We start from the raw sequence: 26,442 nt of genomic DNA, 5'->3' as shown, positions 1-26,442 counted from the left end.
ACCCCCCAAAAAGTACTGTTGAGGTTTTTGTTTGTTTGTTTTGTCTTGGCCATCTACTTGCTGGGTATGGGGCCTGCCTTTAAGTGTGAGACTCCACTGGGCAAACTGATTCTTCTGTGTGAGAGGTTGGTTGTCAATTGGAGATGGCTTGCACAGGTCCAAGCCAGCTGGGACCCCAGTGCTGAGAGGGGAGCAGGTACAAGCTCCCATCCCTGACTGAAAAGCTGTCTCCAGTGGCGCTAAATCAAAGGAAGAAAAGTGAGAACAGAAACACTGATCGTTTGGCTGTGGTGCCCAAGGTTCTGAGAACACGAACAGCGCCGAGGCCCATCTCCTGCCTCCCATCTGTCTGAGCTGCTAGAATGTCCACAGTAGAGTAAGCTCTGTGTGGTGTCTTAATAGCTTGTTAAATATACACACGCTACTGCAGAAATGATCAGACGACACCACTTCGTAGAAGTGTTCAGCCGTTCAGTCTCTTAGAACTGAGCGGCTGGAGCGAAATATTCTGCTTCTTTGGTTCATAGCCATCTCTTCCTTCAGAGCCCCCCAGAGGCTGGCAGCAAGGTGCCCACCCTTTTTCCTTTGACTTGGTAGCAGCATGTTGTCTGGTGGGCTCATCTCTGGCTCTTAGCTCTTCTCTGCTTTCCCCCTTCCCTCCCATTCATAGCATCGATAGATACAGGCTCTGGGGAAGGGATCAGGACCTCAGCAAGGCAGTCAGCTTGCTCTCCCCAGGTGTTGATGGAGCTGGAGCTTAGTCTACACGGCCTCCAGTGCCTCTGAATGCTCATGCTAAGCCTGGGAGGTGAAACCTGGCATCTTGGTTTCACAGAAGGTTCTGGAGTGTCAGAGCTAGCAACAAGGCAATTCTCAGCACTTTTCCTACACACAATACCTGTGGATTGAACAGGCCAGTCTTCACACCCACCTGTGTATTGAATAAGCCAGCCTTCACACCTGCCGGTTATGGTGTGAACCCCCATGGCCATGCTGACAGCCAAGGACTGTGAAGTGAACTCTTGGGAATTCCTCAGTCAGTGCCCAGTGTGATGGGCACATGCTTCAAGGCCCTTACTTGGACTGTCTTTGAGCACACCCTTGTGCTGCTTTCTAGAGCCTGCGTGCTAGTTCTGATGTTAATTACTGTTTTCAAGTGACTGTTCATTGCTTCTCAGTATTATTATTTGATGGTTAATTTAAGTCAGATTATTTTTCGTTCCTGACTTACCTGTGTCTTCTCTGTTTAGGGAACATCTTAGGTGTCATTCGAGACCATAAAAAGCTTGTCAGTACATTTCGGCTGATGCGAAGAGCAGGATATATCAATGAGTTTGTTTCTATCTCCACGAATCTTACAGACCGATGTGTGTATATTTCCTCCGATGGAGGGCGCTTGTGTAGGTATGTTGCTATGAAGAATTTAAGTCTTTTTATGTGAAGTTTTAAAAGAAATGGCCTTGCTTCTAGTTTTGGAGATGAATTTAATTCGGTTATCAAACACTTTAGAGATGAATGGGAGGTTTGATAACTAATGGTAGATATTTTTTTTGTCCTCAGAGAGTTTCATCTGCTAGGAGAAACAGAAAAATTACTAGTAGCAGCCAGCTGTGCTGGGATTTAGTTGTTGTCTTACTGAGTGGTGCTATGTGTGTAAGACTCTTACTGTATGAGGGACTTGGGGTGTGTGAAGCTGAGCCACATACCCAGAGCTAGAATTGGGCTTTTCTCGGTTGTCTTTAGAAGTCACATGACTCCAACAATCATCATGGCTTTTACCTCTGTATTCTACCCGGCTTTAAAGAATTGGTAGAATTATGTCACTTACTTAACCACAGCGTAAAAGGAGAAAGAAAGGCTGAGGAAATGGGAGTGTGAAGACACAGATGAAGAAAGTAACTGGAAAGGAGGGCTCCTGGAGAGTGCCTAGGTGCTCATCACACACAGGCAGATAGAAACCCACCTAGTATCTGCCCCAGCCCGCCAGGCAGACACCAGCTCGCTGGGCACTCCTGCATCGTCATAACTCCCCCAGTCCCTGATCTCTCTCAGTGTGTCTCCCCTTCCCTCGACTCTCTCGTTCCTTCTGGTGAGTTCGTAATGCTTGTAGCAAAGTAATTTCTGCTTACCCTGTTCAAAACTGGTTTCTCTTATGGTGTTGCTGAAAACAATATACTCAGCTAGAGTCCTGACTGGCCACTTAGTGACTGTGATTCTGGTGTTTCTAGCCTTCTGAGGCTTGGTTTCCTTGGCTGTGAAGTGGCCTAAGCCAGGTGTGGTGGCTCAGTGGCCTTAATCCTAGCATTTAGGAGGTAGAGGCTGGTGGTGGATTTCTGTGAGGTCCAGCCTGGTGTCTGTCTTAAAAAGAGGAAGAAAGTGGGTGTCAGACAGCATGGCCTTCTGAGGGGCAGGAGAAGCAAAGGCATGTTCTAAGCTATTCCTGTTTGGAATTTCTTTATTTCAGCGTATCCATATGGTAAAACATGTTCTAAAAGAAAGTTGTTTTTCAGAAGAAATTTTGTAATAGCAGACCACACCTCTGGCTGGAATAGGAGAATTTGTTGAGGAAAGGGGCATCTCCCCCTCTAGTCTAATTTCTGCTGAATCCTGAGCCTTGACCTGAGCTACATGGAGTGGGGCGGGAGTGGGCGTGGCAACTAGAGAGGGGCGGGAGTGGGCGGGGCTGCTAGAGAGGGGCGGGAGTGGGCGGGGCTACTAGAGGGGCGGGAGTGGGCGGGGCTTCTAGAGTGGGGCAGAAGTAAGTGGGGTGGGGCGGGAGTGGCTCTCTGCTCACCGAAAAGCCAGGATTTGAGGCACTGACTTCCTTGAAGAGCTTGCCCAGCTCTTGTTTAGAAGCTCAAGCCCCTTTTGTGTGTGATCAGCTCCTCTCCTTGTCCTCAGTGCTCGTTAGTCGTCACGTAGTCGTTTGGGCTTCCGAGAGTGTCTGCTGGCTTCTTGCTCCCCTCCGTAAGAGCTGCGTGTCCAACGCACGCTGTTCTTCTTGTGGGTATCTCCTTGTGGCAGCAAAGCCCTCAGAGGCAAGACACCACTGAAAGTTAATCTGCCAGAGTGCCCTGTCCATCTCACCCGCATCGGTCATTATAAGTCACCTGTTAGTCTGTGTCAGTGATGTTTGTCGTGCATCAAACCACCTCAGATGTCTGGGTCTCCCCTGAACTCTCAAACTAGGTGCCATTATTGATAGTTCTTTACCTGCTGACAGCACAGGCATTACAGAAGTTCTCCTTGTGGGGTGTGTGTCCCAGGACTCCCCAGCGGATGCCTAAAACCATCCATAGTAGCCAGTCTCAAATGCACCGTTCTGACGAGACTGTTGCCAGATTGCTGTATGGCATGGAGGCAGTAGAGGAAGGGCCGCCCCCTTCCCGGCTAGAATGGAGCAGGGTGCTACAGGGTGTGGCCACACTGCCCAGAAGCATCTACATGATTTAAAACTTTGTAAACCACGGTTGACTGAGTCACTAAATCACCAAAAAGCATGAAACCCCTGAAGCACAGATAAAGGGAGATTGCCATGCAGCAAGTATCCCCAGCGGGAAATGAGGCGCCTCTGTAGTGGTTTAAAATGTGGCACGAAGATCTCGTACCCTGTCTAGACTTCATTGGCTGTGATTTTTGTTTAAATCCAAATGTCTCTTAGGATAATTGGAGAGAAGCTGAGTAGTGAATACATACATAAATTTAAGGTTGTGTGTGTGTGTGTGTGTATCAGAGAGGGAAGGTGGAGAGAGAAAGACCCTACTATACGTCCTCAAGCAATCCCTGAACAAGCTGCATCTGCCCTCTCTCATTCCGCAGTGGTCAATAGAAATGGCAGACCTCATCCTTCCAGTAAATTATTCTTCTCCCTTCCTAGGCCTTACATAATTGTTAAGAAACAAAAGCCAGCAGTCACAAATAAGCACATGGAAGAGTTGGCTCAAGGTTACAGGTAAGTGACCAAAAGTAGAAATTATTAATCTCTTTAAATATGGGCTTAGATACTTTCACCGGCAGTAACATTCGTTGATATATGCTGTAAGGAAAGTATATTTTCATCTCTACTCTTTTAATCCAGCCCCACCAAGTGTACCAGCAACCAGTTCAAACCATTCCGCATGCAGTAGCCTGCATATGGTGAAGTGCCTGACAAACAGTTCATGGGGGTTTGAGAGCCTTGGTGTAAATTACTCTCCATCGGCCTCTTCCACAAAGAAAAGCCCTCGTAGCCTTGTTGCTGATGGAGTCACTGCATCCCTCACACCGCAGTCTCTAAAGTCAGTATTTTAGGAGTGGGGACCAGATTGGCAACAATTATGTTTAGTGCTTTTATTTTAGTGACTTGTGACCCATAAACAATGGCAGGAAAGAAAGGACTCATGGGATAGGTGAAAACCGGGGTCTTTTGTTACACAGTACCGCAGCAAAGTGCCTTAGTGTCTCTTTTAACAACATTTTCCCCCAGGAACTTTGAAGACTTCTTACATGAGAGTCTAGTTGAATACTTAGATGTGAATGAAGAAAATGATTGCAACATTGCACTCTACGAACATACCATTAATAAGTAAGTAATACTGGTAACATCCACAGTTAAAGTCCATTTGTTATAAAAAGTACTATGTGTTTTCACACAGTGTTTGTGCCCTATTAGGTCCTCTGGGAGATGTTTTGTAATAAAGCAACTGTGGTTTGTCCCAGAGCAGTGCTGCCGTCAGTCACAAGTGATCTTAGATTTCATTGTCCTTCCTACCACGTGACACTCGGTGTATGCTTTTAAAAGGAATCGCCTCTGGTTTCAATATCCAACTTGTGTAAACACTGGGGTCTCTCCTAGGTAGGGTTTTGTCTGTGGATATCTGGAATCTTCTTGGTGGAATAGGAATTCCACACATAGTATGTTGTAAAAATATTGCTGAGCATATGTGCAGTGTAAATTTGAGATGCCAATGTGTTCATAATATTTCTCCTACCCACTGGTATTTTAGAAGCATCTGTGTTCTGTTTGGAAGACATTAGAGGACATCTGTACAACTTGCCTTGTGATTCATGCCATTAATTGGACCACTTGCCTGAAACTGAGATTTTCGAAGTTAGTTATGTTTTTAAAAGGGAGTTTAGTACTCATATTTGATAACCGTTTGTATCTTCTATCACAAACATGTAATTTCCAGTACCAGGGGTTGACCTCATATGTGCTAGTCAAGCTCTCTGCCATTAATCACATCCCCTAATGAAGGAAATTCTGTTTTATTCTAGTGTAGTAAATTCAACTTTATGGTATGCTTCTTAAAACAGAAAACCCCTAGACGCTTCCCACCCTGCTGACAAAGGTTCTGATCACGGTTAAGGTTCTGCCAGATCCTAAGGAAATGCTGCTCTTCCAGCTTAGAGATACATGGAAAGCACTTCTCGGTGAGGAAGTAGGAGGTCTTTCACCGGGTACCTTACAGCTAACTTTCCACAGTGGGTGAGGACCTGGTTTCTTAGAAATCTCCTCTCCCTTCAGGTGCTGTGAACCTTTGAAATGGCTATAGTTCCATTGCCAGGACCCTTGGGACTGTGTAGCATGTGTCCTGAATATGATATGTGTTACTTTGAATAAAAACCCTTAAATAACCTGGCTGCTCTTTCCCATGAAAACATCTTAGCTACTTTATTACTCAGCCCCAACCTGAATTTTCTGCAGAAATGTATTATGAAATAATTCAGATGCTCATATGTACTAGACAGAAGAATATAGTGCAAGTCACCAATACATATGAATTTCTAGTAGCCATATGAAAAGGAAAATAATGAGAGCTTAATTATTACTTTGGGAGGAGATACTGAGGATTGAATGTAGGGCTTCACAGGTCTTAAACTGTCTTTACACCTAGCTATATCCCCAGCCCTTATATTTAATGCTTTTATTATCCCACTGTGCCCAAAATATTGTGTCATTGTGTTTTGAATATTTTAGTGAGATATGCTATATTTTTCCCACTATAAGTCTTTAAAATTTTATATATAATTACAGCTGAATTTTATTAGAAATACTAAATCTGATAGAATTTTTGCAGTTGAATATGTAGTTTCACAAATGTAAATTGTTTGAAATATAATGACAGTTTAAGATAAGCTGAGTTTTAAGTTTTAAATCCATTAAAATTGGGTAAAATCTAAACTAGTTCTTCAGTAGCCCGGTGTGTCATCTGTTCAGTAGCTACCGTCAGCTGAAGACTAGCACTGGTCTGCATAGTGTGTAGTGACTTATTTTCAAAGAGCTCTATTCCTTTCCCCCACACAGTGATGCGGGCTCCTTATTGATAGGCGCTGGCCACATGCAAGCTGCTGCACCATACTGAGTTTGGTATAGAAATTTTCTTCCTGCGGCGCGCCATTGCTTCACTTTTACATAAACAGTGTTCCACTGTGTCCCTTCCCTTCTACTTCCGTCACTGATCAGACACTTTTTTTTTTTTTTAATCACAAAACGGTTTAAATTCTCAGGTTGCATCCTGCTTTACCTTAGCATGTTTTTATTTTGCCAGTTTCACTAGCATCTAAGTTTATTGTCTTGTAAGTCCCTTGGGGACCCAGGAAATGGTAAATTTTATATCCTTTAGCAGACAATCATTTTAGTGCTTGATGCCTAAACTGCCTGAATGTTCATTAATTTGCTAGAGATACCACCCACTTGGAGATTGAACCCTTCACTCTTCTTGGTGTTTGTGCTGGCCTCATCCCATACCCTCATCACAACCAGTCTCCACGGAACACCTACCAGTGTGCTATGGGCAAGCAAGCCATGGGTAAGAGTGCCGTACCAAACTGCTCCTACATGACGCGGGGAAACACGTCGCCTTTGTTCCTACTCTTGCGTGTTTGGGCAAATCAGATGGTAGTGATACCTGGGGTTGCCAGGCTCAAAGGGCCTGTGGAACTCTCGGGTGCCTGCAGGAGATTTCAGCTGGTTCCCCTTGGTTGTAAGAATGAATGTAAACATCAAAGCTCTGAAAAGTGTAAGTTAACCAGGACAGATGTGTGAAAGAGCAGAATACCAGAAAGTCACGGGCGGGGAGACAGTTGAAAGGCGGAGGGGGTTCCCTGAGTAACTCATGTACCTGGGTTGTCTGCATGACAGGCGTGAACCTGCCCTGGTCTGGTAGTTGCTGTTGTGTCACCTAGAACTTGTACACCAGTTCCCAAGTCCGTTTCTTTCCCCCCTCTGATTTTCCTTCTCTTTCTCCTATCTTTTATGAATTTATCTACCCATCCATAACCTTTACTGAGCAAGACTGGAAGTCAGATGTGGGGAGAAGGAGCCTGAGAGCAGACATCAGCCAGCTCTCTGCTTGAGGAGGTTCAGTGTAGTTGGAGGGGCCAGCAGGTTAGACCAGGGTCTGGGGACTGAGAGGGAGAGGAGTCCATGTAAAGCTGGGATTGCACTGTGTCTCAGAAGGGAAGCCTCTGTCCGGGAGATGGTGTGAGCAAGCGTTTCTCAGGAGCCTTGCTGCTTGGTGTGTCTTTATGGCAAGAAGACAGAGAGATGTGGCAGAGAATATATGCCACTCGGGGATCAGTGTGACCCAGGAGCTCTGAGGAGCCCACCCCAGAGACAGTTTTACTTACAGGCTTGTTGAGAAAGGTTTTCAAATCACAGTCCTCTTAATGGATTTCCATTCCCCTTACAACATGTCAACTCTTATCTCAAGGGCTGCGGGGGCTTCATTTTCAAACCCTGACCAGTTGAGGGGAAGGGAGGTTCTGCATTGCCACCCTCAGGCTCTGCCCCTCTTCCTGCCACAGCTGGCTGGCCATTAAGAAATCTGGCTCCCTCACTACAGACAGGAAGTAAGTAAAGATACACCTTCCTGAGCTTCATGAGCCCTTTGCCTGCTGTGAAGAGATGAAAGGCATGCTGTCCCACCACCGTCTACCTGAGTGGTGTAACACCCGGGCAGTTGGGAATAATCCCCAGTGGGAAAATCAGTTTTGCCTCCCATCACTTCCAGCCGTGTAGTCCGATGCCCCTGCCTGTGCTCCTGCTTTGCTAACAAGTTGGTGCGTCCAGTGTGCTGTGAAAGGACTATCACTTCTTTTGGGTTTACCAAACCATTTTGTTTCATGATGTGGATCCTTTTTGAAACAATACCAGCTTTTGTGGGGACCTTGAGCAGAATTAACACAAGACTAATCACTGCATCGCTAATGCCACTCGTTTTGTTTGACGAAGCTAACGGAAGCACTGGCCAGCTCCAGTTTAGTGAAACCGGTTTAAAAAATAAAGAATAGACTTAAAGGAGGGAAAAATTATTTTTATCACAACCCTCCCCACCAAAAACAAAACAAACAAACAAAAAAAAAAAAAAAAACCAGCCTTTATTTTGTGGTTGCACATGTCTAAAGCTTTGGGTTAGTTACCACACACAGTTAAGCAGGATCAGTGTGCACAGAAAGCCAATTCAGTGTCTGTAGAGTTCTTTTGTAGTCTTCTGTGTGAAGGTTTTTTTCTCGTTTTGTTGTGAGTGTCATTTGCAATTCATTGTCTGTGTTTTCTGAGGTTGGTGTATTCAGCTGCTCTGACCCTGGGCCCTGCACATTTAGCTCCTTGGATACAATCCTCTGACGTGACTGCTGACGCTTTCGAGACAAAAGCCACTGAATATCTTAAGTCATAAAAAAAAAAAAAAAAAAAAAGCCTTTGTTACTGTTTGTCATTATAAAACACACCTGACCGGGAAGGAAGGCATAGACAAGTGTGTTTAATTTAAAGTTGGCACACGGTTTGGCCATGACTCCCATGATTCCCTTTGGACGCTTACATAGGTGCAGGGGTCAGTCAGAGAAGGCACCTCAGAGGCCGGGGCTCCTCCGGAGCCTGCAGCCGGGCACTGAAGCCACTGTAAAGAGGACACATCACTGAAGACTGCTTTAATCTCATTGTCTGTGGGTTTCCAAATACTACCTGACTCGCTTGTCAGTCATGTAGAAAGTGAAAGGCATTCACCAGTCCAGAACTGGCCCACTGAATATTCTAGCCAACCTGGAAGGCTTGTGTCCCAGCCATTGCCCTTCCCACCCCACCCTCCAGAAAGAAGCGGTGGCCCCTTTTCTCCTCCACAAGAAGTACGCTAGGACCCGTGCGACTGCGGGGGTGGGGGGTGGGGGGTGGGGGGGTGGGATCAGTCCCACAAGGCAGCTGCAAAGGGGCTTCTTAAATCATAGATTCTTAGGTCAGGAAGGCTCCAGTCCCCACGTGGCATGAGTCTGTCACTTCTGTGGGTGTGGCTGGAGGTGACATGGCTCTGGACAGAAAGTCCAGGCGGGCTCCAGGTCTGTGGGTGGGCGTTGGCTCTGCTGGTGCGGGAGCTGCCGTGTGCACTCGGGAGGCTGAGTTCCGCTTCACTCTCAGACCCTGCCTGTTACCAGTTGGCAATCCTCTAGTGGAGCACTTTGTCCTCCTTAAAGGGTCAGGAAGTCTCTATCAGCAAGTTAATGAATGTGCATCACAGCTCTCCTCCAGCCCTTCCTGTTCAGCTCCAAACTGCTGAGACTAAAGAGAAAAAAAAAAAAAAAAAAAAAAAAAAGCAAAAGCCAGGAGCTGGGACAATTTCTGGTTTTGGCTTCCCTAGAATCTGTATCTAAGAAGAACATTTCCTCCTGTGTTTACACTGGAGTGGGATGCCCTGAAGTTGAGATATTTGAAGCACATAGTATTCAAGAATCCTCATCAAATGTTGCTGCGTGCATTCCTCTGTCCCAATGTTTGTTTCAAATATCTATTTATTTGTTAAGGAGTTTTAAAAAAAAAAAATGGGATTGGGGGGGGGGCTTAGCCAGTTATTCATGAGAATTTTTTTATTCTATTGATTTTTTTTTTAATCATTGCAGCTGTTCTAGCTGTAGGTCTGTGCTGTAGTTCCTGATACAAATGCTCCCGTGTTATCTAAGTTCCCCGGGAGCTGCAAACACCCCTGTGCCTGGTTCCATGCTAGACTCACTCAGGTGGTGAGGTTCCTGTGGCTCAGCTTCTGTGGTTTCCCTCATAGGGAGTTACCAATTGAATCCAAGTTCAGTCTGTGGGTGAGACCTGTACGGGAACAACTGGCTGCTAATCATGATGACTGATGCCCCTTACTGAGTACCCACAGGGCGGCTGGTATTGCTGGGCAATGGACCCAGGCCTCCATTCATGCCAAACACATGCTCTATTGCTGACCTGTCCCCAGACCTCCAAATTCTTACATGCATGATAGCAATCTGTGAGTCATGTACCTTTTTTTCTGACAAGAAAGCTGAATTTCAGTGGTTGAATAGTTTATACTATGGTACATACACTGTGTCTCTTAACGAAATCTCTTTTATAAGACTTAGTGAAGTTCTCTGCAAAAACTCACGTCCTCCTGTCCTCCTATATTTCTTGAACTTTTGTGGCCTGTAATGACGCTGGCTTCTCTACTACATTAGAGATTACAAACTCATTGAAGACAGGAACTGACTTTCTTATACTGTTCTTGTGCCTAGCCAGCTTAGTGGGTGTTGTGCTAAATGTTTCTGAGAATAAATAAGTGGATGAACGAATGACTGATACAGAGCTGGATTACATGGCATGGGTCTTTAAATTCAGTACTTGGAAGGCAGAGTCAGACAGATCTCTGTGATTTGCAGGCCAGCCAGGATTATATTAGTAAGATTTTGTCTCAAAAACAAACACATAAACAAAGTGGAGAATGATTGAGGAAAAAAAAAAAACAATTTCCAACTCTGCCTCCATACACACACCAGCATGTATAACTACACACATGCATACACGTACAAAGGGAGGGAGTTTTGAGCTAAAGTTTAAAACTATAGAAATCATATAACCTGATTCTGATTGATTATAAAGCTACAACAGTAAAGACTGTGTAGTATTGATTCAAGGGTAGATGTATGACTAAATGGAACAGAGTTAACAGTTGAGAAAGAGGTGCAAGCGTTATAAGCAATTGATTTTCCTTCTCTCATTTGAGACAGGGTCTCTTGTAGTCCCTGGTTATGTAAACAAGGCTGGCCTCAAACCCATGGAGATCCGCCCGCCTCTGCCTCCCAAGTGCCAGGATTAAAGGTGTGTGCCAGCACACCCAGCTCTGGTCTGAATTTCTTTACAATCACTATCCCCATCTTAAGACAGTACGTTATTTTCATACCTACTGTTGGGTGTACACTGTGTGACAAGGAGAGCACAGGTGCTGGCAGATGTCAGTTTCCCCGGAACTGGAGTTATCAATGGTTGTGTACTTCCTGCTCTCGGTACTCCAAACTGAACTCCGTCCTCTGAAAGAGCAACAGGTTCTCTTAATTGCTGACTCATCTCTCCAGCCCTGGCCAGTGATTTTCAATGAAAGTGTCATAACAGTTCATTCGGGAAAGGGGAAATTCTCAAATAAATATATTTGCTTTAGTATATCTGTATGTAAAAACATGAGTATCAATTTCTACCTGTTATCATAGAAAAATTCATATGAAATGATTCATACCCCTAAATGTAAGAGCTAAAAATTGAAGAAGGAAAGAAATATCTTTGAGAACATATGATTTGAAGTAAGCTTTCTCATACAGGATAGTGCAAAGAGTATAAACTATTAGAAGAAAAGGTTTATGGATTGAATTTATCAAGATTAGATTTTTGCTCTCGAAAAACAGTGGGAGGCATGAAAACGCAGGCCTCAGAGTGGGAGGAAGCAACCCCACACATGATGCCTAGTTCGTATAAAGACCTCTGGTAATAAGAACCCAGTTAAAAGACCAAGAAAACCCAAAGTGAGCCACTCAGGGAGTGTACAGAAGAATGACCAGTGGAGGCTGTTCAACAAGACAGTTGTCTGCCTTGTAGATACAAAGTTACCCTGAGTCTGCCTTGTAGATACAAAGTTACCCTGAGTCTGCCTTGTAGATACAAAGTTACCGAGTCTGCCTTGTAGATACAAAGTTACCCTGAGTCTGCCTTGTAGATACAAAGTTACCCTGAGGCTGACTTGTTAGATACAAAGTTACCCTGAGTCTGCCTTGTAGATACAAAGTTACCCTGAGGTTGCCTTGTAGATACAAAGTTACCCTGAGTCTGCCTTGTAGATACAAAGTTACCCTGAGGTTGCCTTGTAGATACAAAGTTACCCTGAGTCTGCCTTGTAGATACAAAGTTACCCTAAGGCTCCCCACATACCCTGGAACAGGTGAGGCTGCATCCTGCAAGCTCAGGTGTTGCCACTGGAGATAGGAGACAGTCATTCCTCCTGACTCTTTGGCAGTGTCTGCAAGTTAACCATGCCATTACCCTTTATTTTAATTGGTAATGATTAAGATGGAGGGCAAAGAATGAAAGAAATTTAAATGTATACAACTTCATTTTTCCATAAACACTGTTTTGTTACATGTTTATAGTCTCGTTCTTCTCACCTTTCCCTGTTTTAACATACACTTGTATATGTTAATATGCCCGTTGATGACTTCAGAAAGTTAGAAGAAAATGTGGCTTAGTAAGAAAAATCATGTCCTTTTAGTGAGCAAAGGGAGTGGCTGGGAAGGATGATTACGGCGACATGGTCTGTGGAAGCAAACCACAGCTGTGGGCGCCCTTTGTGTGAGCTGTGTGTGTTATTCCCCCGTGCCTTTTGTGGCGTTGCCTGTGCATGCTGGGCCAGCACTGCCACTGTCCACTGTCCTGCAGCCCCAGTCCTCCAGAGCTCTTTAAGGAGCCTGAAAACAACAGTAAAGACATTTTAGTTGGAGTATGTGCATACATAGGCAAGCCTCTCCGTTCAGTTTCTTCAGATGTTTTCTCAAAAAAAAAAAAAAAAAAAAAAAAAACCTACTGACAAATAGTCTTTCATAACTTTAGGGAAGAACTATAGGGATTTAATGGAATTGTAACATTCTGTGATACAAAAATCTTAGTTTATGCATAAGGTTTTAACATATACATCATTATGCATCCAAAAACACTGTGTATAAGTACAATACATAAGTTTTAAAGAAAAGTTTCCAATGAGTGAGTCACAGCTCCAGACGTGCTAAATGTTGTTCCATTCAGTGGTCAGCAGTGATGCTTGAGAATTACGCTCTGGGCCTGTGAGCACCGTTTATAGCAGGGTCAGGCTCAGTGGCCATTGTTGAGAGGCACAACCATTTATGCCTCCCCTGCTGCAGGATAATGCTACTCTTAGTTTAAGAAGACATGCTTTGGCAACCTGGTGGGACATTGCCTGAATCCTCAGCTCAAGCTGAGTAAACTACACAGTTGAAACATAAATTTTAAACGGTTTCATAGAAAGACGTAAACTTATTGTCCATGAACTGAGTCTTGATCCCGGCAGTGGTAGGCTTTTGCCAAAGCAGTGAGTGATCACTGCCGGTTATCTTGTCCAGTTTATTAGTTGTCACTAAAATAGCACAAATTGCAAGTCCTAGTGCAAACTCAACAAAAGGGCCATGAGATTCAACTTGACAATTGTTTTCCAGCCAATTTTTTGACAAGTTTTGTAAAGATTTAAGCACAAATGCACACACTGCTAAAGAGAGTGTTCTTTGCTTTAATTCACTTGGCATTTCATGAGCGGCCACGTGAGCTCCTCATGTGTGGTGCCCCTGTGTGGCACTCTTTGATGATTCTCAAAGAGTGACAAATCTTTGTTGTTGTTGTTGATGATGATGATGATCAAGTAGTTGGTTACAGTCCTGATTTAAGATTGCTGTTGCTTTATTTATTTTGGTGGGTAGTGATGGGGGTGGAGCACAAATGATCTATTAACACAAAGATGCAGAAGTTGGAGGAAATCAAATACGGAGTTGAGCTCTGAGTTTGGCTTCTCCATACGGTAGCACTTAGGGCTGATGTGTATGTACTGTGTCTACCATGAAGGCACATGCGTGAAACAAGCAATGCGTCTCCGAATGCTAACATCCCAATTACTCACAAGTGAAGAAATGCTCAGAAGTTGAGGGGAGTCAGCCGCCTCCCAAATGATCTTACAGCGGGGCAGGTCTCCGTTTCTAGTTTAAAGGTTTTAAAATCAGCTGTGTGCCCATGAGCCCCAGACCCCAAAAGACTCTACTCCAGGAAGGCCATAGATCCCATTGTGGGGTTAAAGTTCAGATTTCACTTGGAGCTGACAGTGACACATACTTCTAATGACAATGACCGTCAAATGAGAAGGTGGCCCTACCTGCTACCATAAGGAGATAAGCAAACTCAGAGCCAAGTTCTGTATCTGATTTCCTATAACTTCTGCATCTTTGTTTATTATATCACCTGTCTTCACTCACCCCTCATCCTAACTGCACTGTGCCCTCCACTCCTTAGGAGAAGGGACCAGACCTTTCCCCAAGGGTCCCTAGTGTAGGAGAGGGACCAGACCTTTCTCCAAGGGTTCCAGTGTAGAAGAGGGGACCAGACCTTTCCCCAAGGGTTCCAGTGTTTGGTGCAGGTTCATGTCTTTTTGCTGTTTCATAAATAACAAATTGATAAGTCCTTGCTTCTCTGCTGTCGGTTGAATCCTTTCTTCATTCCAGTCCTTCTCTCCTTTCCTTTAAACTTCTGCTGTCATTCGTTATGTATTTCTGTTGTGCTGTGTAAGCTCCTGCATGGGAAAACCCATGTTGCTCTCACATCATCTTAACATAACTAAGTATAGGTTTATGGGCTGAACTTGTGAAATTAACCATTAACAACTAAAATTGTGCAAATAGTGTCGATTGTATTTATTAAGTCCAAGAAGTTGAAATTCTTTCTATTGTTATTACTCTGATTGTACTTTTCAGGGATTTTAAATATTAGGGAGAGAAGTTGCTTTAGAAACCAATGGCCACAGTATGGGTATTACTTTTGAAATGTTTACCCTGAGATTTTCGTCATTTATTAAGCAAATTTAATGTATTTAAATTCAGTGCTACCTGATTATTCTACAAGATATAAATAATGATTGGTTTTGTTTTCTCCAATACTCATAAAGGTACCATTGGATACAACCAGCGAAACAGAATTGATACACTAATGTATCTACTAGCATATCCACAAAAACCCATGGTTAAAACAAAAACCATTGAGTTGATAGATTTTGAGAAATTGCCAGCGGGACAGAATGCAACAGTTGCTGTGATGAGTTACAGTGGCTATGACATTGAAGATGCCCTTGTTTTGAACAAGGCCTCCCTAGACAGGGGTAAGTGGATTCTCAGAGCTTTAACTCCACAAGTACTTGTTTTCAGAGTTAGCATGGTAAGTACGGATTATTGGTGTTAGAATGCAGTGCAGGTTTCAAATGATTTGAACTTTGTACATAAACTAGAGCTGTTGTACACTTTTTACTTGAATTGAGAATTTCATGAGTACAGTGTATCATTCCCATCCCTCCTTCTCCCTCCTTCATTACCCCCACCCAAATTTAATAACTTCTTTATTGTTTTCCACACACACACACACACACAGGCATGTAAAATGTGTAAGTCCATTTAGTGTTGCTGTGTTCATGTGTTTAGAGCTGACCACTTGGTCTGACTAGCGGGCTCTCAGGGAGCTCATCCCTAGAGAAGACCGACTTTCCCTCTCTCAGCAGCCATTGGCTGCCTTTAGCTCTTAAGCTCGGGGTAGAAACGTGTAAATTTTCCCCTGCCCACCTGGGCACATCAGCTAATGTTGTCATTTTGATGAGGTCTCATGGGTACAGGTCACTGCCATGTCTAGAAATTATAAGACCTGTTACACTTTGGTCTTGATTTTGCTTGTTTGCTTTGTTTGTAATGACTGCCATTGGGGGGAAAAATGCATTAATGTTTAACCTCAGGATCTCTGTTACTTTGTTTCATTATTAGCCTGGAAGTTTCTCAAAGAGAAGAATAAATGAGACTTTTTCCCTACCAGGAATTAAATAGTACATGAACTAAGGTTCATTTTGTTTGTTTCAAATATGTCTATCTGCTGGTGCATGCAACAATAAGCGTGTGTTGAGAGGGCAGATAGAAAAGGCTGTCACTGACCAGCTTAACCCCAAGTGTGTGATGCGTTTGTTAGCCAGATGTCACAAGCTAGGAATGTATCCTACCCTGTCGTGTAGTTTGTGTGCTTCTCTCTTCTTGTGACAGTTCACTTTCACAGGTCACTACTTCATGCCCTAATGAGCATCACCTGGTCTGCAGGCTGGCTTCTCCATTCAGCCTCTGGTCCATCCCTCTCTGGCATACCCACAATGCCTCCCCTTCCCTCTCCCCAGTTGCTAGGCAGCCATAATAGTACTCCTAGATATGTGTCACTGGCATTAATGTTAGCCGCACTGAATTTATGCCCCCCCTTTTTTTTTTTTTCTCCAATGACAACAGCCATGCTTTAGAACTAGATATTTTCCTTCCTGATTAACTGGTAACGTTGATGTGGAAATCTGAAGGCTGTGATGTCTGTCAGAAACTCCGAACCACGATTTAATGATCGGAGTTTACCCTTTGCTAGCTTTTAAGCTTTCGCCTGTAAATAAAATGTCCATTTACGCTTAGAAGAAACCACGCGATGATTCTGTACAGTTTGGATTCACATGCCCTGTAGCATGTTGCTGTTAATGGCTGTTGCATCATGGCTTCAGATCATGCAATATTTGCAGAGCAGCTGGTTCTAAGCTGGTTTTGCTGTGGCTGCACAGGTCACTGGGAGCCATGATGATGAGAAGCCCCCCACCCCCCAGAGACTTACAAATGACTCGACACACGTTACATGTTTTTAATCCCCCAGTCACTTTCACATTTAAAACAGAGGAAACAGGGAGCCGGTGTATTTCCTTTTTTGCAAAAATAAATATTATTTTGCTTGCTTGCTTAGATCTAACCATAAATGCCAGAATCCAAGAAAGGAAAACCTTTCAGGGAGGCTTAGAAGAAATTATGCACAGATAGCTTGTGCCCTGCATCCTGGCTTGAGAGCTGGTGGACTTGGTCAGTTTTCAGGCATGTTACCAACTTCCTGTTTAAAAGGATGGCAAAGCCCTATGAAATTCTGGTGTTTTGTGGTGTTGTGTTGCCTTCCTCCAACATGATCCAGTAAGTTGCGTGCTGGAAAGTGGAAGTTGAAATCAGTTTATACAGATAGTCGGCAGAGGAGGATGAACCAGCCTTTGTCTTGTTACTTGGGTTTTGCCAGTTTCAGAGTTACCAACAGTAAAGTAGTTTGAGGCTTGGTTTTTCCTTTTGTTTTTGGAAATGTGAGGGCAAATGGCTTATTGAATACTGTAAGTCCATGTTTTGTTGTAGTTTCGCATTATTGGGGTTTCTGACACATTTGGGTTTCTTTTCAGGTTTTGGGCGTTGTCTTGTATATAAAAATGCTAAGTGCACATTGAAACGATACACCAATCAGACCTTTGATAAGGTGATGGGTCCCATGTTGGATGCTGCTACCAGAAAACCCATCTGGCGACATGAAATTTTAGATGCGGATGGCATTTGTTCTCCAGGTAAAAACCTTTAAAGAATAATGAATTTCAGTGCATACTTTTTGAAATTTGAGAGTTACGTAACAGTATTTCTAAATTGTTAGTAACTGGGGCAAGAAGAACTGATGTGTAATGTTCCTACCTAGATTCAGTTAATGTGGTTCTTGTCACTGAGTTTCCTTCCTGTCTGTTTTTCTGTGTATTATGTATGTTTACCCATAGCAAAAATGTATTCTAGGCATAATCTTAAATTGCAGAAAAGCCAGACTTGAAACAGTGGTTTGAATAAGGTTTGACTCTGTATCTGTGCTGGTATCTCTTAATTTATACATTTTGCTCATGCTCTGACTTTGAACTATTCTTTCCCTAAAAGAAATGATTTCATTATAATTGAAATGTATAATGAATTTGTTTGTACGACACACAGCCCTTGCCTTAGGTTCCACAGGCTAATGTAGAAAGCTGACATTGACCATCAGATCACACACAAGCATGTCCTAGTGTAAGGAATCATAGAGATAGCTGTGAGACCATTGGTATGGCAAGAGGATTTGCCCCAGTGTGGAAGCTCTGCAGAGTGTGTAAGGAAATGAGCCCAAGTCTGCGGACGGGTGAGAAACGTCTGCTGAAGAGAGATGGAAAAGTAAGATTGAAACCTGTGGTGTGTGCGTGAGTGTGACAGCTGAGGTTATCTGAAAGGGAGAGAGCATAGCAGGGCTGTGCAGGACACAGGGTCAGTCGCCTGGGTCCCACACGGCCTAGTCATGGTGGAGCCCTGGGTGCACAGTTCTATAGGGAGCTATGATCCCCCCAGCCACGCAGATGTTAGCCCCTTCAGTCTCTCTACCTTTGTTTCCTGGAAGTTTCCATGCAGCGCTGGTCACTGTGGCTTTGAGGATGGTTACTTAAGTCGCTGGTCCTTAGAATGGAAATAGCAAAACCACAGATGTGGTAACTGGGTTCTGATTGAAGTATCTACAGATGGCAAGTGCTCCTAATCTATTCTGATACCAAGAGATATGTAAATTTGCCGTTGACTGGGGTGGTGTCCCCTTGTTGTGCAGTCTCTTAAGTCAGTTTCTTGTTGATGGAGGTGTGGTTTCACTGATATGTAGTCCTGAGTCAGGGTCTCATTAATCACATTGTGATTTCCAACTGAATTTTTTCTCTTATGAGTTTATCTCTAGACCCTGTTGAACTTTACTAACTGGCCCGTGTCTTTCTTTCATGTCTGGATTTCATAAACCAAGTCTGATCTTAGTTTTGTGCCCAGCAGTCTTGCATTCTCATAAATGATAATGGTCTGTTTAAGACTCTTTTCTTTTTCTATGAGCATAGTTGAACAGATGCCCTTGCTGTATGAATGTGCATCTTTTGGGTATATGCCAAAGAGTGGAATTGCTGGGTCTTGAGGTAGACTTATTCCCATTTTCTTGAAGAACCACAATACTGATTTCCAAAGTGTCTGTATGAGTTTGCACTCCCAACAGCAGTGGAGGAGTGTTCCCCTTTCTGCACATCCTCTCCAGCATGAGTTGTCACTTGTGTTTTTGATTTTAGCCATTCTGACAGGAGTAAGATGGTATCTCAGAGTTGTTTTGATTTGCATTTCTTTTTCTTAGGTGAGAAAGTAGAAAACAAACAAGTGCTTGTAAACAAGTCCATGCCCACAGTGACTCAGATTCCTTTGGAAGGAAGTAATGTGCCACAGCAACCACAGTACAAAGATGTCCCCATCACGTGCGTATTGCTCATGCCCTGATAAAATGTAGAGATGTTAGTAAAAAGAATGGATGGGGGAAAGTAAATGTCATATGTGATTATGTATCATGTATAAGTTATTCAATCCTTGTAAAAAGGAAGAACTAGAAATAACAATTTTGGATACCTTTTCTCATAGGAAAACAGTATATCATGGAAGATAACTTAAGAGTGGAATCATACAGTTCTTATAGCCTAGTAAGAGAAATGGGCCAGATAGAAAGGCGTTCCTGGCAGAAGAAACAACAAGTACACTAGGTATAAAAGGCCCAGGTTTGGAGAATCAGTGTAGCTTGCTATTGCTAACATATGGGAGAGTTTGCAATTCATTCTGCAGAGAATAATACAACCAGATTTGTGCTCTAGAAAAAGATGAAATGTTGGCCACATCATAACATCACCAATGTACTAGATAAAACACTGGCCACACCGTAACAGCACTAGTGCACTAGAATCGAGCTGTGTCTAAGATTTGTGTGTTACCTCACCTGGGGAAAGCATTTAAATCCCTTTCGTTTTCTCTGTATAATGAAAAGGTTAAATCCGTTCATCTCTAAATTTCTTCTTGGCTCTAAAAATATGAACCGTGAAACTTACTGAGGTGAGCCAGTAGCAGTCAGCACACTGTGATACAGAAACCCCCAAAGGAGATGGGACTCCTGCCTTAGACAAGCTGATCAGGGGTGGGAAGATTGGCAAAGACTGGCACAGAAGAGCTAGCCGCCTACTGTACTGCTCAGTCTTTTGGGCATTCTACGTGTGAGAGCTTAGTTAGTCCTTCCACCCTGCGGCGACATATTCTCCCAGAGGTCACCAGGATCTGATGGTGTGGGGATGGAAGCAGGGTCACCTGGGTACACTTGGCAGAGGTGGGACTTGAATACACAGTCTGGCATCGGAACCGCTCTTGGGACCCGTGCTAAATGCAGCAGTGTGAGAGAGCCATGAACTTGTTTGTGGGACGGGAGAGCATACAGCTCGCTTGGGAATGGGTCCCTGGTACCAAATCCCTCCAAGGGATGGATCTGTACTGTCTCACCTAGAGGAGACAGATGTTCAAGACTTGTCTCTCCTGCTTACCTTACCTTCATTTTGTTCATTCTTGAAGAGGCCTTACTCTGCTGTTGTATCTTGTCTTTTCATATTACTCTCCTGTCTTTAAAATCAGGTTCTTTCCCACTTAGAAAATGTGCTCAGATATTTTTATCACCTTAGAAGAAAGATGGCCTTGTCTGGACTTGGGGTTCACGGCTCGCTAGTTTTCCTTCCATTTCTTTCCTTTCTGGGTCGCCCCTGTTGCTGCTTCTCTACCTCACTCCCAAATTCCTGTCTGCACTCCACTGAAACGGCTCTGGAGCAGGTAGCCAAAGACAGCCTGCCTTCTTTTCAGTCAAGGCGTGTTTTTTGAGCACTGTTAATACTGCTCCAGGAGGTATTCTCGTTACCAAGACAGCAGTGAGCCAGCTGTGCCTGTGGAACTCACAGCCTAGTGCAGGAAGAGAGACAGACAACTAAGGAAAGCCAGAGTTGGGCAGGTTTGCCAGTCAACCGCATCTTCTGTCTTGTGTCCGATCCTTTGTTTCTGATTCACCCAGCACACCTGGTGTGTGGCTTGCATCGATCATTCTAAAACATTTGTACCACTGTAAGATCTTTCCTCCTGATTTTATATTTAGCACTATCTTCACCTTACCCTCCTACTGGTTGTTTCTCCCTCACAGCTCCTCCTCCTGTGTGGCCTGGTAACAACCTTGTCCCTTTTATGGATCTGTTTCCCTAACCCTCACTCCCTGGCTCTTTACTGATGTCTCGCAAAAGGACATCTGCCTGTTGCTGGCTCCATGTTAGCACCTGAGCCAAACCTAGACCAAACCATCTTCCTCCTTAGCCCAAAACCGGCTTCTCCTAATCTCTTTTGGTGGTTGGTAGACGCCACAGTCCAGCCAGTCGCTGGCAGCCCAAACCCTGTGCTTTTCTTTCTCCTGCTACAGGAGCCATTTCAATAACTCCTGTTGTATGTTCTATCACACGTACTCACTCATTCATAGACACAGTCAGAGACACACACCCGCTTTTGCATACACATATATTCACACATACACTCACAACACATTCACACATGCACACACTCACATGTACACATAGTACATTCACACATGCACACACTCACGTACACGCAATACTACAATCACACACATGCACAGTACACATACACTCAATACACATACACGCTCACACACACAATACACTCACACATATGCAACACTCACGCACACAATACACGCACACATATGCACACACACACACACACGTGTACACTCAGTACTCTCACATATGTGCACACACAACTACAGTGCACTGAAGGATTGTTGGAAAAGTGGCCAGGCGCTCAAAGTTGAGTCTGGTACTCCTCTGGAAGTTGAGGCTCTGCTGCGTGAGGCAAGTGTAACATCGTGGAGCATCTGTTAGTGTTGTCCGTCATCATGCTTCAAAGGAAAACTAAGTTTTAATGTTAAAAATAAGAGCGATTTTTCAGAACATGAGAGAATATCAAAATATGCCGTGGTGGGATTGAGGAGAGTATGTGGGCGACAGATTGACAAAGGGCATTAGAAGCTACTTTGGTGACTATTGTTGCATCAGGTACAAAGGTGCCACAGACTCCTACATTGAGAAAGTGATGATCTCTTCCAATGCTGAGGACGCCTTCCTCATTAAGATGCTGCTGAGACAGACGCGACGCCCTGAGATCGGGGACAAATTCAGCAGTCGTCATGGGCAAAAAGGTGAGTGGCACCCGTCTTCAGTCTGGGCTCTCAGGGTCGCCGGTAAGGATGGGCCATTTAGAGGCAGGTATGGTGGAGTATTTGTCTGATCACTCATTTCTTTTTCATTTCATTCATGCCCAGAGTTATAAACTGAACCCATGCCCATTGAAGTGCATAGGAAGAAATTGTGGTTGTTCTTATGAAAGGCATGTGTTCACCCCATTCTGTATTCAGTTGTCGTAGAATTTCAGTTCCAGAAGGTCCCTCGGAACTTAATATCCCTTTACTAACAGTTTTAATACTTTCATCTTATGTACTATGTGGACAGAACAGAATTGACATGCTAGAAAGTATCAGTATTCCTTACAAGAATTCACACCATAAGAGAACATTCCTTTCTGCATCAACCTACGCATGTCACACTACTGCCCTGGACTGTTTGATGTTAGCTTGACCCAAGCTAAGGTCATCTGAGAGTAGGGAGCCTCAACTCAGAAAAGGGCTCTGTAAGATCTGGCTATGAGACGTTTTTTAAATTAGTGATTGATAGGGAGAGCCCGTTGTGGGTGGTTCTATCCCTAGGCAGGTGTTCCTGGGTTCTAATAAGAAAGCAGGCTGAGCAAGCCATGATGAGCAAACAAGCCAGTAAGCAGCTCCCTCCATGGACTCTGCCTCAACTCCTGCCTCCAGGTTCCTTCCCTGCTTGAGTTCAAGTCCTGACTTCCTTCAGTGGTGAACAGCAATGCTACAGTGTAAACCAAAGAAACCCTTCCCTCCCCAACTTGCTTTTGATCATGATGTTTCATCACAGCAACAGAAACCCAAACTAAGACGCGTACCCAAGTCGATTTTATATTGGGCAAAGAATTAGAGACTAGTAAACATGTCAGTGCTCATCACCTAGGCACTGGTCCCACTAAACTCACTAAGGGTGGCAGGAAGGTGCTCTTCCAGTCATAAAACCCAATGAAGCCGTTTTCCGAGCAGGTACTGAGTAAGTACTTGATAAGAGTATCTGAGTAAACAAGTGAGTGTTGAAGCTACCTTCAGTTCTTGATGGGTGGGTTGTCCTTGGGTTTACTTAAAACACCCTGTGTCTGCGCCCAACCGTGGACAGACACTCCTTTCCCAGAAACACCCTGAGTCTGCGCACAAGCATGAACAGAGAGCACTGGTCTCCCCGAAACACCCTGAGTCTGTGCATAGGCATGGACAGGGCACTGCTGTAGGGCTGAACCCCACTCAGTAAGCTCCGTTAAACATGGCCTGTAGGTGAAATGTCAGGAAAGCGTGCTACCGTGTTTTCCCGAATGCAGTATGACAGCAGTGCTTCTGCCTCAATTGTCTGCACCGTGGCTTTGGAGCTGTTTGCTCTTAGGGCCTCTGACACACATGTTCTCTGTGAAACTGAAGGACGTCCTCCCCAGGTGGCTGACCTTTTGCTCAGTGAGGACTTTGTCTTCCCACTTTTCTTTTTCCAGATGGCTTTTAATCCAAGGTAAAAACCTCCTGATTAGCCCTCATTCCCTTGATAACCCTGTCTTAACGGTTTATCAAAGTTATTGAAAAGCCAGGAGGCAGAAAAGGAAAGAACCAAACAGAAAAATAGGTAGCATGCACTTTAATCAAATATTGAAAGACCAGGACTCTTGGGCAAATAGAAATTTACTTATAACCATGACTTTTATAAAGTACTAAGTATGCAGTGGTGTGTGTGTGTGTGTGTGTGTGTGTGTGTGTGTGTGTGTGTGTGTGTGAATAGTGCACATGAGGGGGTTGGGGACAGCTTTCAGAAGTCCTCTCCTTCTATTATGTGACCTCTGGAGCTCAGACTCAGGTCATCAAAGTGGGCAGTAGCACCTTTACCACCATGATTTTAATGGTTTATTGTGTATTCTTAAGGGAGGCTTGGGCTAGTGATACAACTCTGTGGTAGGCGGTTTCCCTCTTAAGGCCTTGCTCTTCCTGCACCGCAGATAGAAAAGGAGGCCATGTATGAAAGGAAACACTAGTCCTTGCTTTTCCTCCATTGTATCTCCCAGAAGCAACTCCATCCCATGTAGACCTTCATGCTCCTAAGTATTCTTAGATACATTCATTCGTTGTAGGTGTTACTTATTGATTATTAGGTGACTAGGTAGATCCACTAACTTAGCGCCTCTTGATCTAAACATCCTGCCCTAGCTCCCTGACTGTCAGAAGTTTGAGTCGTGTAGTGTAAATTTCTTTCCGAAGTCATCATCTTCTGTCATTTACTTACAGTTCTGGGTATCATCTGTTTGTCTGTATATTGTTGTTCCACGTGGAAACACTTAGATTAATAGAAACGGGTTAATAATTAAGACAGAGCTAGTAACTGGCCAACAGAATTATATCTACTACGGTGTCTCTTTATGTTATTGAGGGCTGGCGCAGTGCTGGGACCAGGCCAGCTGCCGGAAAAAAACTTACATGATTCCTGGTGTGGAGTTCTGGGTGTGTGTGTCATGCCATGATTCCTGGTGTAGAGTTCTGGATGTGTGTGTCACACCATGATCCTGGTATGGAGTTCTGGGAGTGTGCTTCACACCATGATTCCTGGTGTGGGGTTCTGGGTGTGTGTGTCACGCCATGGTCTTGGTGTGGCTAGTTATTTTGGTTCAGACACAACCTGGGGTAAGAACAGTGGTTAGAGGAGTTTTACGTTCACTCTTAAAATGTGACTTGCTTAGAAATAACAGAGCATTGCCTGCAAGCTGACCCATAGGTCTTTTCCAGGAGAAAATCTTGAGGTTGTTTTGATTTGACATGTTTATGCTCTGCCTTTTAAGCATGGAGTTACGCTCTTAGTGTTCAAGAAGTAGCATGATCTTAGAGATGACGTAGTTTGTTTGTTGTCTCGTTTGGTTTGGGTTTTTTAGTTTGGGGTGGTTTTTTGATTTTTGGGTTTTAAGTGTTATTGGGGGTTCTGTTAGTGCATGTATAATACAGAGATTAGGTTACAGTTCTGCACCCAATCCCTCTGAAAATACCCTCTCCAGCAGTTATCAGCAACTGGAAGATTCTGGATTCACAGAACATGAGTATTGGTCTCCCGCTCAAGCATAGTCACTTCAAAGGTAACAGGATAATTAGTAGGTAAAGGGAGCAACTGGGGCTCTGTGCTGTGCATGATGAAGAAGTTGAAATGAGTGGGTAAGCTGGAACAAGAGAACCCACACCACAGCAGTGTGACAAGCAGACTGATAGGAAAGATCAGAGCTACTGTAGGAAGCAGAATGGTCGTCAGTGCATGCAGAAGCCCTCTGGACCCTCAGAAACATTCAACTCCACACCTTTAATTCCCGTACTTGTAGAGCAGGAACTGCTGGATCTCTGTGATTTCAAGGCCAGTCTGGTCTACAGAGCAAGTTCCAGGACAGCCAGATATATAGTAAGACCCTGTCTCACAAAACAAACAAGCAAAAAACAGGACTAAACTGACAGCCAGTGTTGACGGAAAAGAAGGAGGTCTTGGATGACTTCTTGAAGCCAACACACTCTGAGTACCTTTTGTTGCTAATGAAATTTCAGTCTGTCCACTATGATAGTCAGAGACTTTTCCTGAACTACATACAGACTTCCTTGAGTCATCGATAGATCTGTTATAATGTCATCAGTGAGACTGTGGCAAGACCTGGCTCAAAGAGCTTCTGATGAAGAACATCTGGGATGTTCTGGGTTACTCGGTGAGGGCCTCCTCTACAGCAAAGGGTGAATGTGCCTTGCATGTTTACAAAAGAAGCAAAGTCCCGCTTTGGTTTTGAGTTCTATGGGGGAGTCTTGATCTTTTCGGTGTTTTAATTTTTTCATTTGGGAGTGAAACTGTGACTTCCATGGTTCATATGTAACGACCAGGGGAACAGAGGTATGGGTCTGAAGTGCTCAGTTCTTACATAAAATTCATTATCAGCTTTGTAGATAAAGATACATGATGCTTTACTGGAACCATGTCTAGAGCTAGACTTGCATTTAGAAATACAAACAAGTGTATCAGGCTCTTTGGCTTTTTATAACAAGTCTATGTATAGGGAACTCACTGAAGCCAAGTTTTTAATTGGGGCCAAATAGTATTTTCATATTGAGACTTTTCCTCTGATCATGCTTTTATTAGCTTTTATTCTTAGTCTTTTTAAAATTCTTTAGCAAAATATTAAAATAGACTAAGGAGTTAAGTTTCATCTCAGTGTCCAGGCAAAGCAAATTATTATATTTCTGGATTTCCTTTCGGTTGCTGCCATTCACAGTGAGCAGGGAAAGAGTGGACTCCTTTGATGTGGAGAGGAGAAAAGCAATATATCACTCTCCTGAAAGAACGTTTCTCAGTCTCTCATGTGAAAAAGGATTAGCACCTCCAACAAAGGTCCCGCAGATCACAGCACCGAAGCAGGGCTTCTAAGGGAAAACTGCATTTGATCAACAGTGTTTGTCCTGGCAAACAGGAGCTTTTTAATAACTGC

At 43.9% G+C, this 26,442-nt stretch overlaps 1 protein-coding gene across 1 annotated transcript in view; it reads left to right on the top strand.

The window, feature by feature from the left end:
* The window catches only part of Polr3b (RNA polymerase III subunit B), an 84,271-nt gene that overhangs the window by 41,893 nt on the left and 15,936 nt on the right, over positions 1–26,442 (top strand). Inside the window, exons 16-23 of the mRNA XM_051206196.1 lie at positions 1,251–1,404; positions 3,878–3,952; positions 4,466–4,564; positions 6,664–6,791; positions 14,973–15,182; positions 17,298–17,456; positions 19,058–19,175; positions 21,840–21,982. Coding sequence (XP_051062153.1) covers positions 1,251–1,404; positions 3,878–3,952; positions 4,466–4,564; positions 6,664–6,791; positions 14,973–15,182; positions 17,298–17,456; positions 19,058–19,175; positions 21,840–21,982 — 1,086 coding nt within the window. The remainder of the gene's footprint in view (positions 1–1,250; positions 1,405–3,877; positions 3,953–4,465; positions 4,565–6,663; positions 6,792–14,972; positions 15,183–17,297; positions 17,457–19,057; positions 19,176–21,839; positions 21,983–26,442) is intronic.

Source organism: Phodopus roborovskii, unplaced genomic scaffold, assembly GCF_943737965.1.
Source record: "Phodopus roborovskii unplaced genomic scaffold, PHOROB, whole genome shotgun sequence".
NCBI classification, from domain to species: domain Eukaryota; kingdom Metazoa; phylum Chordata; class Mammalia; order Rodentia; family Cricetidae; genus Phodopus; species Phodopus roborovskii.
This window is presented reverse-complemented; position numbering and strand designations above follow the sequence as displayed.